This window comes from Gastrolobium bilobum, unplaced genomic scaffold, assembly GCF_033153095.1.
Source record: "Gastrolobium bilobum isolate Gb01-03AN ecotype WA unplaced genomic scaffold, APGP_CSIRO_Gbil_v1 utg37679, whole genome shotgun sequence".
Classification (NCBI taxonomy): Eukaryota; Viridiplantae; Streptophyta; class Magnoliopsida; order Fabales; family Fabaceae; genus Gastrolobium; species Gastrolobium bilobum.
The window spans coordinates 122,529-138,265 of record NW_026896399.1 but is presented as its reverse complement, the minus strand read 5'-3'; the positions used below and the strand labels follow the sequence as shown (position 1 = coordinate 138,265).

At 37.0% G+C, this 15,737-nt stretch overlaps 1 protein-coding gene across 1 annotated transcript; it reads right to left on the bottom strand.

Annotated features, from left to right (window-relative positions):
* Positions 1 to 3,417: 3,417 nt before the first annotated feature.
* LOC133299537 (ethylene-responsive transcription factor ERF017-like) lies at positions 3,418 to 4,322 on the bottom strand. Its single transcript, XM_061499008.1, has one exon. It carries the CDS (start codon positions 4,237 to 4,239, stop codon positions 3,616 to 3,618), a length of 624 nt encoding a protein of 207 aa, XP_061354992.1. The 5' UTR covers positions 4,240 to 4,322; the 3' UTR covers positions 3,418 to 3,615.
* Between the last annotated feature and the right edge of the window lie 11,415 nt (positions 4,323 to 15,737).

Genomic DNA, 15,737 nt, shown 5'->3' with positions numbered 1-15,737 from the left:
TGGATGATTATCATTGGAGTCTCTCTACTGCCACAGCTGGCCCTTCATCTTCAGGTAAGCATTCTGTTATGCATCCCTTATCCAAAGTTTATGCTTTTGACAATTGTTCATCCCAGTACAAACATTACTGCCTTACCTTAAGCTCTTTGGTTGAGCCTACATCATACACAAGCTTCACAACATGCCTACTGGATTGATGCTATGCAGCAAGAGCTTCTTGCCTTAGACATCAATCATACCTGGTCCTTAATTGATTTGCCAGATGGTGTTAAACCCATTGGATGCAAATGGGTATACAAGATCAAAATGAAGGCTGATGGGTCTATTGAAAGGTACAAGGCAAGGTTGGTTGCCAAAGGATATAACCAAATGGAAGGGATTGATTATTTTGATACCTTCTCACCAGTAGCTAAGTTGACTACAGTTCGAGTGCTTCTTTCTATTGCTGCAGCTCGTTCTTGGGATCTTGTGCAATTGGATGTTAATAATGCATTCCTTCATGGTGAGCTCCATGAGGATGTATACATGTTGCCTCCTCCAGGTTTGATCAATGTTGTTTCTGGTCAGGTTTGCAAGTTACACAAGTCAATTTATGGCTTGAAGCAAGCTAGTAGGCAATGGTATGCAAGGTTATCTTCATTTCTTGTTTCTCTGAACTACAAACAATCCACTGCTGATTATTCCTTATTCATTAGCAAGAATTGTTCATCCTTTACAGCAATTCTTGTTTATGTTGATGATATAGTCATCACTGGTAACAGTCCTTCAGAAATTACAAGAATTAAACAATTACTTGATGATGAGTTTCGGATCAAAGATTTGGGTTCTCTCAAGTTTTTCTTGGGACTTGAGGTCAGTCGTTCAGATGCAGAACTGGTTCTCAATCAGAGAAAGTACACATTGGATCTTCTACAAGATGCTGGTCTCTTAGCTTCCAAACCGGTCAGCACTCCAATGGATCCCTCTATGAAGTTGCAACGGGTTCAAGGGGAAGTTTACTCTGATCCTGCCTCCTATCGTCGTCTCATTGTTCGACTGTTATACCTCACAACCACACGACCAGATATCACCTTGGCAGTTCAACAACTCTCTCAGTTTGTGGCCAATCCCATGACTATTCATCATCAAGCAGCCACTCGGGTCTTAAGATATCTTAAAGGCTCTCCAGCAAAGGGTTTATTCTATCCCAGAACCAATGACCTTCACCTATCAGGTTTTGCAGATGCTGATTGGGGAGCTTGTCTTGATACCCGAAAATCTATCACTGGTCAATGTATTTTCCTTGGTCCTGCACTCATCTCCTGGCGTTCTAAAAAGCAGACGACAGTGTCACGATCCTCCACTGAAGCTGAGTATCGAGCATTAGCTTCCATCACCTGTGAAATCCAATGGCTCCATTTTCTTCTCACTGATCTTTAAGTCCCTGTTTCTTCTGTTCCTACTTCACTTTATTGTGATAACAAATCGGCTATCTACTTAGCCAACAATCCAGCTTTCCATGAGAGGTCTAAACATATTGAGCTTGATTGTCATATCATTCGTGAGAAGCTTAATCTTGGCATTCTCAAGCTCTTTCCAGTTTCTTCCCACAACCAGTTAGCTGATGTGTTCACCAAACCTTTGCATTCAGGGCCATTTCTTTCTATTATTTCCAAGCTTGGTCTTTTGGACATCCATAGTCCAGCTTGCGGGAGGGTGTAATCATATATAATTGATGATGTGGCACTAACTAATTGTATTAGTTAGTTGCATTAAATGTGTTTTGTTAAGTTTGTTATTCGGTTAATGAGTTGTATAAATACTCATCCAAGTGTTAAACTGGTTCACAAGTTTATTCAATGAATACATGCTTTCTTTTCTGTTTTCCTCTTTCTGAGATGCGCTTCATCTTCTTCTGCATTATCTTCAGTAATCAACTAATATGAACGGAACACGTATCACTTTTTCAGCGGCTGGACATGTCATCCAAAGTCGTTGAGGTAATCAGCTTTTTTGGTTTTCAAGGAAGTGAAACATGTCCCGTCTATAGTAGCTGAGCTAACGTTGCAGTTTGAAAAAAAAATTTAACTCCTTAACATTTAGATATATTATATTAAAAAAAGAGAGCACTATGACCAATATCCCATTATCACATGTTAAAATTAATAAAAAGTAATCCACCTAATATTGTTTATCGTATAGCTGTGGCTATTACGGGGGAACTGGAAATATGCTCGATAATCGAGATGCATATGTGAGCTACGATGCTTCCACTACCGGAGTTTTGAATTTTGATTAACATTGAGGCATAGACAGAGCCGGGGATTCAATCTAGCTGAATATAACAACGGATCAAATTTCTCTGTTTGTTGGAATACGCAGTTCAGAAAGCTCTACTACCTGGTTGTTGTAATTTAAACAATTAAAAGGACTTCTTAAAAAATAAAAAAGAATTGAGGTGAAAATTAGAATCTAATACTTTCGATTGGTAATTTTCGTTGCGATATAGTATTTTGTAATAGATTTATGTTTCGGGGCGTTTGATTGAGGAAATGTTTTTTGAATATTAGGGAAATGTAATTGGTAGGAAAATAGTTGGAAATTGAGTTTGGTAAAAAAATGTAAAAAAAGTTGTTTGGTTAGAAAAAAATTTACTGGATCAATTAAGTAAGATTTATAAAGTCTATGTTTGGTTTGAGGTAAAATATAGACGGAGAAACAACTTCAAATTACAAATATAACCCCATAAAAAAAGTGAAACCTTGGCACTTTAGATGAGGGTATTTAAGTCTACTAGTAGGTTGCTCTTTTGCTATTTAGCTAGCTAAATGTAAAATATCACTCTGAAGTTGTCTTTCTAAATAGTAACTTTGCCTTACTTTCTATGAACAAATAAGGAATGTTATGCAAATAGAATACCTAGAAAAATTTTGTAAAACCATCTACCAAACATTACTTTCTTACTTTGCCAATTTGATTTGCATAGGTAAGTTTTAAGAAATCTTTAACCAAACACCACCTTAAAATAAGATTAATTGTATGGCGATAACCGTAATCTATTTAATTGCATGAACATGATAATCACCTTGTTAATGACTGTTGAGTCATTTTCTTCATATTTATTTGCTACTAGAAGAGGCTAGAGCTCGCCCGCGTGTGTGCATCAATGGAATATGAATATTCTATTTTTCTTTTAAGCGCGTGGAAAGAGCGTATACAATTTATTTAATCATTTCCCAATCTCACATGCTAGAAGATTTTAAGTTTTCGTTCGTTATTTCTGATCACATGTCCCATCTTAAATAGTAAATCAACATGATTAATTAATGGGCCAAGTCGAGTCACCAACATCTAAGCAAAAAAATACAAATTCTTATCCTTTTATAATTGAATGAATGGCCCAAAAAATTACAATATTTGCAGACAACTGTGCAACGATATTTACTCATGACAGTTGATAAATTCTTATCAGAATCTTAATCATTTTGGTAAAAAATTGTGACCACTACTAAATTAGCAGAGGGCTTGGTCCTGTAAAAATTGACCAACCCGAACCCGTATTTGAATCCCGGACTCTCATAGTTTCGGATATAATAAAATTATCCATAACCCTGAGATATGCTTGTGTACTATTACTTAGAAATTCCACAAGAACGAGTCCTGAATTATCAACCCATCCATGTTCTCTTCTCCATAATCAAAACTTGGCATCTCGGGCACATAGAAATCGCCGCCAAAATCATCAAAACCCGGAAACACAGAGTAGTCGGGTTCAAAATTATCCGACCCGAATATAGAAAACAAATCCAGAAACGACGTGATGTCACTTTCCGTCTGTACAGTCACCTCAGAAAGAGGAGGAGACGGCGACTCCATAGGCAACAACAGCAACGAATTAGAAGAATAAGATTCCACCGGAGTGGTAACGGGTTGACCCGAATACTCCTTCGGGAGCTCCGAATTAGCGAAACGGGCGGCAGCGGCCTGAATTTGAGAGGGGGTCATGGACCTTCCGCCGGCGATCTCAGGCGGGTCACCGGGGAAATTAAACTTAGCACGGTTGCCACGTAAGCAAAACGTGGCAGCGTCGAAGGCACGCGCTGCCTTCTCTGCGGTGTCATAGGAACCCAACCAAATCCTCTGGCGGCTGTTGGGTAGTCTGATTTCGGATACCCATTTGCCCCAATTCCTCTTCCTTACTCCTTTGTACTTAGAATCGCTTCTCTCTGACGCTGTTTTTTCCACGCTCGGCTTCACCATTCTCTTTTATTTTTTTGTTTCCCCCACACACACACTTACACTCACTTTGAATGTACGAGAATGTTTTACAGTTTGTGTTCTTTTTCTTTCTTTCTTTGTCGTTAGAATCGAAAGCTTTTTCAGTTTCACGCTGTCTTGTCTGCGTTTGCATGTTATAATTTGCGGCTCTATATATATATTTAAGCCGTGTGAGGTGATGCGAGTGAAGGAGTTTGACTCACTTAATGGTCAACGCTTCCAAAGACGTGTCTATGGAAAAAGTGTATTTTGATTTGTACACGTGGATGATGACGAGAACAGTGATGGTGTTTTTTACGCGGTGTAGTGACAAGAGTAAACGACATAGTTGGACCACGTTTGTCGTTTAATCCACGTGATTGCGTGTACATTCTCCGAAAGAATGTATGCAGTTCTTTCTTTGGAAAATGATTAAAAAAATGGATAAGTTTGAAAATCAGGTAAGATGCCACAACACTCACTTGTGGCTTATTGACGCAGCATTTGTATTAAATTACATACTTGCGGCTAGATTAACAGCATGCCTATTTAATAACAGTTTACCGTGGAATGTTGTACTTTGAAATTTGAAGTGAAAAATGGGATGGAAATAAAAGTATATTGCACTCCCCAGTTTCACCTCGATCGGAATTGTACAAGGGAAACCTCCATTTTTTTTCTCTCCCTTTTTTGATTAATATTGGAAGACAAACTTGATCATTGTGAGAATGGAAGTAAAATAACTATACTCTCTTAACAAATAGCATACTTAACTATCTTCTTAATTATTTAAGTAAAGAGTATTGAATTCTTAATATATAAAAAAAATGTCATTACTTACACTTTTTAGAGTTTCTTGATAATTGCTTCTATATATAACGAGACAAATTTCACTTCCCTTTAATATTTGCGTCAAACTATCTTATATTCACAAGAGTAAAACAAAAGTTTCACTTTCCTTGCATCTAAGCTTTTTTTTTTAAGGTGGATTTCCCTCTAAGCTTTTGTTACTAAAAAAATCATATTAAAATTCTCACTTGGTTAGAGAGTAGCTTAATTTAAACATAAAAATAGATACCAAACTTATGAAAACTTGATGTTTCTTTTCTATTTTGTCGTGAATTGAAATCATTACTGAAAACCTAAAAATTCCTCCGTTTTTATGTGAGTAAAGTATTGGGGTGGTTCTTAAATGATTTAATGATTTTCCTTTTTCGCTTAGTTCCTCTCATATGCATTTAATCTTAATTGGTTCCTCATAGTCAATTTTTCCATATATGTTGGTTCCTTAAATTTAGTTTTCTTTTATTTTGGAATCTCATGAACATAAACTGGTCACTAATTCAATTACCTACCAAGCGAGCAAAAGAAGCTCCCAAATGAATGTAAATATAGATGTGAGGAGAACAAAATGAAAAAAAAGTACATATGTTAGCGACCAAAATAAAAATAAAAGCTCCCAATTTTTTTTTCTCCAAAAAAAAAAATAGAAAAAAATAAACTCAATGGACAAAAGTGAAAGCTAGTATATATATTAACGGGTTTTTAATAACTTGAAATGAAATTTTAAAATAGATTTGTAGATCAATATAAGCATCGTTTAACTTGCTCTGTACAAATAGATTTGGTCCATGTGAATTGATATAGAAATGTTAGGATACAAACAAAACACACAGATGAGAAAAAAAATTCAGTAATCTTGAGAGTTTTTGAATTAGAACATTTGTAATGGAAAGATACACCCTTGAAATAGGTAATTATATGAAAATAAAAAATATAAAGCATGTATATAAAGATAACAAATAAGCTGCAGCAATTCTAACTGAACTTTACTAATTGCCCAGACAAAGGAGCGCATTGATTGTCAGAGGTTGATTCAGTGATATGTGACCGAACTCTAAACCACAAGAGGGTGTCCCATACGATATATATCCCATTGATCCCGTTAAGTTGCGGCCTTAACCTGGGCTAAATTTTAATAAATTATATTTATTATATATAATTATACAATTAATTATAATTTGACCCGAATTAAAATTATAATTTGGCCCGGCTACATTTGTAATTTGGCACTATGTAAAACTTAAAATATTTTTGATGAAAGATTTGAGTAAGTTGTATTAAATTATGTGTCTGTTGGAAGAAGGAGCTATTGTTATTTGTTATAATCTGTATAAGTTAGTTTGAATATGTATTTGTTATTCTCTATCTGTAAGTTAGTTTAGATATGTATTCTGTATTTGTTAGCTGCTGTTAGCTATAGTTTCTATCAGTTAGTTTAGTGTAACAACATGATAAGATTGAGTCCAGTCGAATGTAACAAACATGTCTATTTAAGAGACATTCACTCTGTAAAGCAAGGCAAAAAATAGAATGCTATTCAAGATTACAATTTATTATGATGTCAGAGCCTTTCTTACTACACATTTCTGCAACGTAAACTCTGAAGAAAGAGTGCGAAAGCTAGCCCAACTCGAGATGGCGAATGAAGGAACCAGCAACTTGAAGCCATCAGACTCAGGATCACCATTTTACTTGGGTGGTTCAGACAGCCCAGGGATCATACTGACGACTGTGGTGTTGAGAGGAGAAGTCAATTATGAAAATTGGGCGAAGCTCATGAAAAACGCACTCAAAGCGAAAAACAAATTAGGTTTTGTGACGGGAACGGTAAAGAAACCGAGTAAGACAGATGGAGTGGAATGGCATGCCTGGGAGATGTGCAATTCAATGATTAATGGGTGGATATATAACATCATTGATCCAAAGTTGCAGCCTTTTATATGATGAAGTAAACGATCTCTGGGATGACTTGAAGGAAAGGTTCGCAGTGGAAAATTTTTCACGACAATATCAGCTCAAGGCTAGCTTAGCCAATATTAGACAACAAGGAAGCAGCGTTAGCGAGTACTATATGGAGTTGAGAGGTGTGTGAGATGAAATCGAGGGAAGCAAATCCTACAAAACATGTGCATGTGGAGAAGATTGCACTTATGCAAAGGAGATTGAGGAAGAAAGGGAGCATGATCGCATATATAAATTCCTTATGGGCCTTGATGAAGCAGCCTATGGGAATTTACGTTCTCAAATTCTAAATCACTCGCCGCTCCCATCGATGAACAAGGTGTATGTTATGATCACACAGGAAGAGACCCATCGTTCAATCGCGCGCACTCAGGTTGATAAGACAGAAGCTATTGGATATGCAACTCGGACAGAAGCACCGCAGCAGAAGAACACATTTACTGAACGTCCTCCATGTGTGCATTGTGGAAAGACCAACCATGAAGCTTCACGTTGTTGGCAAGCATTTGGGTATCGTGATCGTGGTGAACACTATCCTGGTCATGGTAATGGCAGGGAAAGAGGACGAGGACGCTTTGGTGGCGGAAGAAACAACTCGCAAAGAGGTTCCCATGCAACTCAGTACGTTGCAAATGCAGCTCAAACAGAAGAACCACAGGAGCAAGCTAATGTGTTTTATGTTTTGGCACCAGAAGTAGTGACACCCCTGTTGTCTTTGGTGGACAAGCCTAAACCATCAAATGACAAATTAATTGGTAAAAATACTGATCATAATTGGCTTATAGATAGCGGCGCGTCTAGACACATGATAGGGGTACTTGATTTACTCCAAAATGTTACAAATATTGAACCTTTGGCAGTTGGGTTACCAAATGGAGCAGTGACGTATGCTGAGAAACAAGGATCAATTTCTCTCAGTCACAATTTTTTATTATCCGATGTTTTATTTGTGCTTAAATTATAATGCAATTTAATTTTTGTGTCTCAATTGCTGCACCAGCGAAATGGAAATGTAACATTTACTGATGCTAGTTGCATTTGGCAAGACCACAAGCTAAGGATGGAGATTGGATTGGGTGATTACAAAGAGGGTGTGTATGTGTTTCGACCGAACCAAGATTCATCATTGGCAGCTCGTTCCTGTGAAACAATGGAGTTATGGCACAAACAGTTGGGACATGCATCACCATAAGCAATATCTATGATTCCTTTTTCCTGTAGTTTTCGAGTTGGTAGTAAAGAAAATAAAGCTTGCGATGTGTGGTATCGCGCTAAACAAACTCGTTCTATGTTTCCTCTTAGTGACAGTCGAAGTAATAATATATTTGAACTTCTCCATTGTGATACATGGGGGCCTTATCATACGAGCTCTTCATCTGGTGCACACTATTTTCTAACTATTATTGATGACTATAGTCGAGGGGTTTGGGTTCGTCTGATGAGTTCAAAGAGTGAAACTTTTGACTGCTTGGGAAAATTTCTTGTCATGGTACAAACTAAATTTCTTGGCGAGTTTATGACTTGGAAAGAGAAGAATTTTTTGTCTCACGAGACGTTTGCTTCCATGAAACAGAATTTTCGTTTGCTGCAGAGAACATGGTTGCTGCTGATCCAAATCTTGCTAGCATATCATTGCCTCAATTCATGTCTTCAGACTCCATAATGTTACCACATTCCAGCGACGCTGACAACGAAGACCAGCTTCCTCTACACAACAATGCAACAAACGAAGTGGAGATGGATGATAGGGGGAGAACTCATTCTGAGGAACTTGCACCTGTTATACCAGTAGTGGAAGATGATAATGTCCCACTGCAGATGCATGAGTCTACTCTGAATGCACATCAACGAGTGCCTCGCATACGCAAACCTCCATCTTATTTGAGTAATTACAAATGCAACTTAGCTAAAACACATACGCAAGTCTCTCATATCACTCCATCTGATTCCTCCTCAGGTAAGTGGTATCCAATTGCTAATTATGTAACCTCTAATAAGTTTTCTCAAAATCATCAAGTCTTTGTTGCAGCCATAGATGCAGGTAGAGCCGGCAAAACGGGCTCAGCTCGGCGGGCCAACCCGCCCAACCTGCTAAACGGGGCGGGGTAGGCTCATTTTTTGGCGGGTCGATGGCGGGCTAAAGCGGGTCAGTGTAAAATAGGCTCGGGCTGGCGGGCCAACCCGCCCAACCCGCCAAACGGGGCGGGGCGGGCTGGCTCATTTTTTGGCAGGTTGATGGCGGGGTGGGCCGGGCCGCCCACTTTGCCACCTCTAAATGCAGGGAGCGAACCATACTCATTCAAGGAAGCTACAGCAAAAAAGGAATGGCGTGAAGTCATGGCACAAGAAATACAAGCACTTGAAGATAATCAGACTTGGCATCTCACAGATTTGCCCGCGGGAAAGCATGCACTCCCATGCAAATGGGTATATAAAATCAAGTATCTCTTCACGGGTGCATTAAGCGATACAAAGCCAGGTTGGTGATAGCGGGTAACCACCAAGTTCCAGAGAAGACTTTCATGAGACTTACGCTCCTGTGGCAAAGATGGTCAGTGTTAGAACCCTCCTGGCGGTTGCAGCTGCAAAAGGTTGGTCCCTTCATCAAATGCACGTTCACAGCACTTTTCTTAATGGGGAGCTTGAAGAAGAGGTATATATGCGCATACCACCAGGCTTCAGTCAAGGTCAAGACCGTAAGGTATGTCGTCTCCAAAAGTCGTTGTATGGGCTGCGCCAATCTCCCAGGAACTGGTTTGCAAAGTTAAACACCTATCTTCTCAAGTTTGGTTTTGTTCAGTCTCAAGCAGACCACACATTGTTTACTTTGCAGCGTGGTTCTGTATTTTTGGCTATCTTAATCTATGTTGATGATTTAATTATAACAGGCAATAATTCTCAAATCTGTCCAGAGGTGAAAGATTATCTTAATAAGTGTTTTAAGATTAAGGATTTGGGTCCTTTGAAGTATTTTTTGGGGTTAAAAAATATGCATTAGACATTCTCAAGGACACTGGTTTGTTGGATTCTAAGCCAGCTCCTTTTCCCATTGAACAAAATCATCGATTGGCTTTAGATGACAGTCCAGAGTATGGTGACCCAAGTCGTTACAGGTAGGGGTGAAAGTGGGCTGGGCTGGGCCAAGCTTTGCTCCGAAAAGCCCAAGCCTACGTCAAAAAATTTCAATTTGGCCTGGCCCAAGTCTAGTACGAATCTAATTGTTAGCCCGACTTGGCCCGTTTATAAAAAAACAAATGGCCTGGCCTAGCCCGTTAGCCTGTTAATTTTAACTTCCAAGCAGAACCATGAATCAACTTTACAAAATACTCAAATTCTTTTGCTAAACCAAAATTCATAATTTCAACGTCCAAACAGAATCATGAATCACAACAAAACTCATACAATCTTTAATTCACTTTCAAAAGTAAAATGCTCAAACTAAATAACATATATTTCATCAGATCCAACAAACAAATCCATACTATGTAAATTAAAATAACTACATGAATTTAACAAACACATCATGATGCTTGTAGTCAGTATAACCTCTCCCAAAAACCTTTTAATATATTCATATATACAATCTAACATGATGAGATGTTTGTTCCTTGTACGTAAGAAATAAAGTCATATTCTATTAAAATATAATTAAGTTATAAATAATTGCAATTGATTAAATTTATATATTTTGTTTTTTCTTCAAGGCATACTTATTCTATTTTATTTTATTTAAAATAAATAGTACAATATACGCCGGCCTATAGGCTTATAGGTCAGGCCTTGTGAAAGTGGACCTATGACTTTTTTATTAAACAAGCTTTTTCAAAGCCCAAACCCGGCCTATTTTACGAAATATACTAGGTCAAGTCTGGCCTGACGTAGGCCGAGCCGTAGGCCCCTGTAGGCCGACCCGACCCAGTTTCACCCCTAGTTACAGGCGTATCATAGGTAAACTGGTTTATCTTACTATAACTCGTCCAGATTTGAGTTATGTGTTGGATATTTGTTATACCCCAATTGTTTAATTGATTTAAAATATGTTTTGATGATTACAATCAATTTAATGTTAATTTAATTGATAATATTTTATTGTCTTGAAATTACCAATGAGCTGATTGTTTGAAATTTCAGAATAATATTTATTCTGATTTGAAATAGTATTCAAGATAATTGAAGATTGCATAAAGATTGAAGAAGATAAGGAAGATATCATGGGATCAATATTCAAGATAATTGAAGATTGGATAAAGATTGGAGAAGATATGGAAGATATGATGAAGAGATAGAAAAGCATAGAATCAAGTAAAGATTATGATAGATTTTATCTTTTTAGATTTCATGTAAGAGAAATAAAATATTCTTTGTCAAAGATTTGATTAGGATTGCATTGCATAATAAATTAAAATATTTTTATTATAAATAGGGCTCATTGCATATTGTTTCAGAGAGGAGAAAATACAAGAGAGAGAAGAGTGGAGAAAATACAAGAGAGAGAAGATAGGAGAAAATATAAGAGAGGGAAGAGTGGAGAAAATACAATAGAGAGAAGATAGAAGAATATTGTTGCGAAATCGGCAAGTATACTGTTCATTTCAAGTAATAAAGTGATAAGTAGAGTATCGTTCCCACGAGAATTAATGCACCAAGTACTAGTTTAACTATTCCCCTTAAGTTGGAAAATAAAATTGGTTTTGGTTTGTGAAAGTAATTCAATTTGGGATTTCAAAATAGAATTTAAAAATAATTAAATTTAAAATAGAAAATTTAAAACAATTAAGGTTGAATGCATGCAAGAAGATATCAAGAACGCGAGAAAATATTGATGAAAAATTTATAAAAAAGTATGTAGCCAGGATGCACTTCACCTCTGATCCACCCTTATATTCTTGTATTGTATTTTATAATTAATTAATTCGTTTATTCAGACAATTCATTATTTCCCTATAAAATAGTTGAACCTTAATGTCTTAGTGATTTCAACCCTTTAACCCAATCAGAATTCTAATGTCTTAGTAATTCCTCTTTAATTAAGCATTAAGCAAATGAATTATGAGTCTGCAATTTATATAAGCCTATGTCTAGATCATACACAAATTGTTATTCTACTCTTGTCCAGATTAAAACTTCAATATGTCTATTGTGAATTCTAACCCTCAAAGCCCTATAACTTAGAGTGATCAGTTCTAAACAGGATATGAAAAATTAAACCAGGTAGAATAAAATAAACTAACTAATTAACTTATAAAATATCAATACAAAAATTATAAAAGATTTACATCAGGTCCGTGATTCCAACTACAAAAAAAAACTAGCTAGACATATTCATGTCTGACTTAAACAAATTAAAAGAATAAAAATTGTTCATAAACTACAAAGAAAAGAAGAAGAAGAATAAAAACTCAATGTCTTCAGCCTTCAAATCCGGTGGAATCCTGATCGTCAGCGCGAGTCTCCAAGATTTCTCTCAATTCTCTGGTCTCACAATTTTCTCCAGCCAAAGATGTTTTTCTCTGAGGTCTGAATTTCTATTTATAGAGTTTATGACCTTGTGTAGAAATCTTGATTGAATCTTCATCGTAAATCTCTGTGTAATCTTCCGTTGATACAGAAAAAGATTTAATGCTGATTGTCCGCACCTCCCACGCTACTAGCGTGGATCTCACGCTGATAGCGTGGGAGTTCTATTCACACTACTGGTAGTTCATGCAACTAGCGTGGTTCCCACGCTGTCAGCGTGGAATGCAAAGATGACTAACGCTACTGGCGCGGGTTCCACGCTAAGAGCGTGGATGTCTCTGGATGATTTTTAAATCTGACGCTACTAGCGCGAGTTCCACGCTAGTAGCGTGGGGCTTCAGCTTGGAAACTTCCACTTGGGCTTCTTTTTATCTTGTTTTCTTACAAAATCAAAAGAAAATCAGTTGTGTGATCTCTGATTGAGATTTATTAAATTATCAGTAATTCTAACCCTTCTCATTCAGGATTGATCAAGATTCTTTCTCTTTTTGGCTTAAATTTATACATATGCTGGAGGCATATCAAATATACAAGAAAGAAAAGAGAGAATTAGATTTTCAAGATTAGGATTCTTTCTTGTGTATCAATTGAAGAACTTTCTCAAGAACATTCATTCATACATTCATCCTTTGGCAAAGTGAATATTTCTCCATAGAAATTCAGATTACCTATCTACTTGAGGAAAAGAAGCACTGAGGTAAATAGTTTAATTGTAATTTTCTTCTTGACCTTTTTGAAGGTCTGTACTAGGAACTTAGATACCAGTTCTTGTGGCTGGAAACTGGGATACCAGCATGTCTCTTTTTCCTAGAAATTGATAGTAACTTGAGAACCCTTGTGTGATTGGGTTTCAGAATTCTAAAGGGTTAGGATTTCGTACTGGGAAACTAAGATACCATTTTGGGAATTTGTGTAAGGGGTAGACTAGGAAACTAGGATACTAGAGAACTCTTTGTACACAAGTTTCATAGTGGAGTTTCCCGTCGAATTTCAGTATTCGATTTTAGGGCCCGTGGTTTTTCTTCCCTTTTGGATTTTCCACGTAAAAACTATTGTGTTAATATCTCTCTATCCTTATCTTGATTTATTGCTTTGAGTTAATTTTAATTAGCGAATTATTTTTATAAAACTCAATCCACCCCCCCTCTTGAGTTCATCCGGGACCAACATTATGTAGTGCATATCATTTCTCAATTTATGCAAGCTCCAAAGGAAGCATACTATGAGGCGGCCATTAGAGTTCTTCTTTATATCAAATCGAGTCCAAGTCAAGGAATTTTTCTCTCTTCCACAAGTGATCTTAGAATTCATTCCTTATGCGATTCGGACTGGGCCATCTGCCCCATTACTCAGAGGCCTATTTCTGGTTTCTTCATCATGCTGGGGAATTCTCTTATATCTTGGAAGACCAAGAAGCAACTTACAGTGTCCCGTTCCTCAGCGGAAGCCGAATACCGTTCCATGGTCGTGACAACTGCTAAATTGACATGGTTAAAATCCTTCCTTGCTTCTCTTCAAATCTCTCATGACGGTCCAATGGAGTTGTGTTGTGACAATCAAGTCGTCATGCACATCCCTGCAAATCCTGTTTTCCACGAACGCACCAAACACATCGAAATTGAGTGTCATTTTGTTCGGGAGAAACTTTTGGCTAAAAACATTCAGACAACCTATGTTCGTTCCAACTCACAACTTGCACACATTTTCAGTAAAGCCCTTGGTCGAGCTTCTTTTCTTGCTTTCCTTCCCAAGTTGGGCATTTCATGTCTTCATGCTCCAACTTGAGGGGGAGTGTTGGAAGAAGGAGCTATTGTTATTTGTTATGATCTATATAAGTTAGTTTGGATATGTATTTGTTATTCTCTATCTGTAAGTTAGTTTAGATATGTATTCTGTATTTGTTAGCTGTTGTTAGCTGTAGTTGCTGTCAGTTAGTTTAGTGTAACAACATGATAAGATTGAGTCCAGTCGAATGTAACAAACATGTCTATTTAAGAGACATTCACTCTGTAAAGCAAGGCAGAAAATAGAATGCTATTCAAGATTACAATTTATTAGTGTCTAATTTCCACTCGTATAAAAAAATAAATTATTTTTAGTAAAATTAAAAAATATTTAATAAAATTATATCTCTTCTTAGTGCTGTTTGCTAAGGTGTTCTATATTTAATATAATTTAAAAATTTATGATATGAACTAAATAAAATTAGAAAAAATAAATACACATAATTTTTTGGCCCGGGCTCTAATTGCTCCACCACTACCCGTTACTAATTGGGTCAGTGTCATATAAAAATGTCTATTAAATTTACACACACACATTGTGCAAAGCCTTTAGATTATACAATGTTCTACATAACAAATTCAAAGTAATAGCATTTGAATTACAGCGCAAATGAGTTAATTGCATGATGCAATTTAAGCTCTTCAAGTAGAGGCACTAAATCAGGCTTTGTTGCAACACAAGGTTCATTATTCGGAACAGTGACCATATTGCTAATGTTCACGATATTATTGGCCAGAATGCCACGCTAAAAGTAAAAATTCTCGGAATGCCACGCACGTTAATTCGCGACACTGTGCAGTGAAGTACATGTGCTGATGTGACACGTTTCTTTTGGCCACGTAATTCGCTATAGGGGCCAGTGAATTACGTGGTCAAATGTCAGTCCCTATCCAGTCTGTGGCAGGACACGTGTCACCACCCGATGTAATTCGTTGTACCAGGTAGCGAATTATGCACTGTAACTCGATGTGACTCATAGCGAAGTAGGTGCAAATTTGACATTGCATAGACACGTGTCTTCCCCCCAGTAATTCGCTAGGGGGCAGAGCGAATTATGTTGTGTAATTTGGTATGGGGTCTAGTGAATTAAGTACTATATAATCCTCCACCAACATTTCTTTTTCAGGTGCGTCCACCACTGATTGCGAAGTTTCCTTTTATATATACAACTTTATTTCGATTGTGTCATCTTTGAATGTTATTTTTTTCTACTTTTGCACAATGAGTGACAGTAGGAATGACTTAATCGCCAATGTTTATTATAATGGGAGAAAATATTTTGGACCGAATGGTCAAGTTTTTGAAGGTGATGCAAAAATATTTCGCATAAGCCCAACATCCAATTTTCATGAGCTGAAGAAGAGAATATACAAGAAGTTGATATTACAATGCGG

Bases quoted from the DNA above. Each gene is read 5' to 3' on its own strand.
- LOC133299537 (XM_061499008.1), bottom strand. From the start codon at position 4,239: ATGGTGAAGCCGAGCGTGGAAAAAACAGCGTCAGAGAGAAGCGATTCT.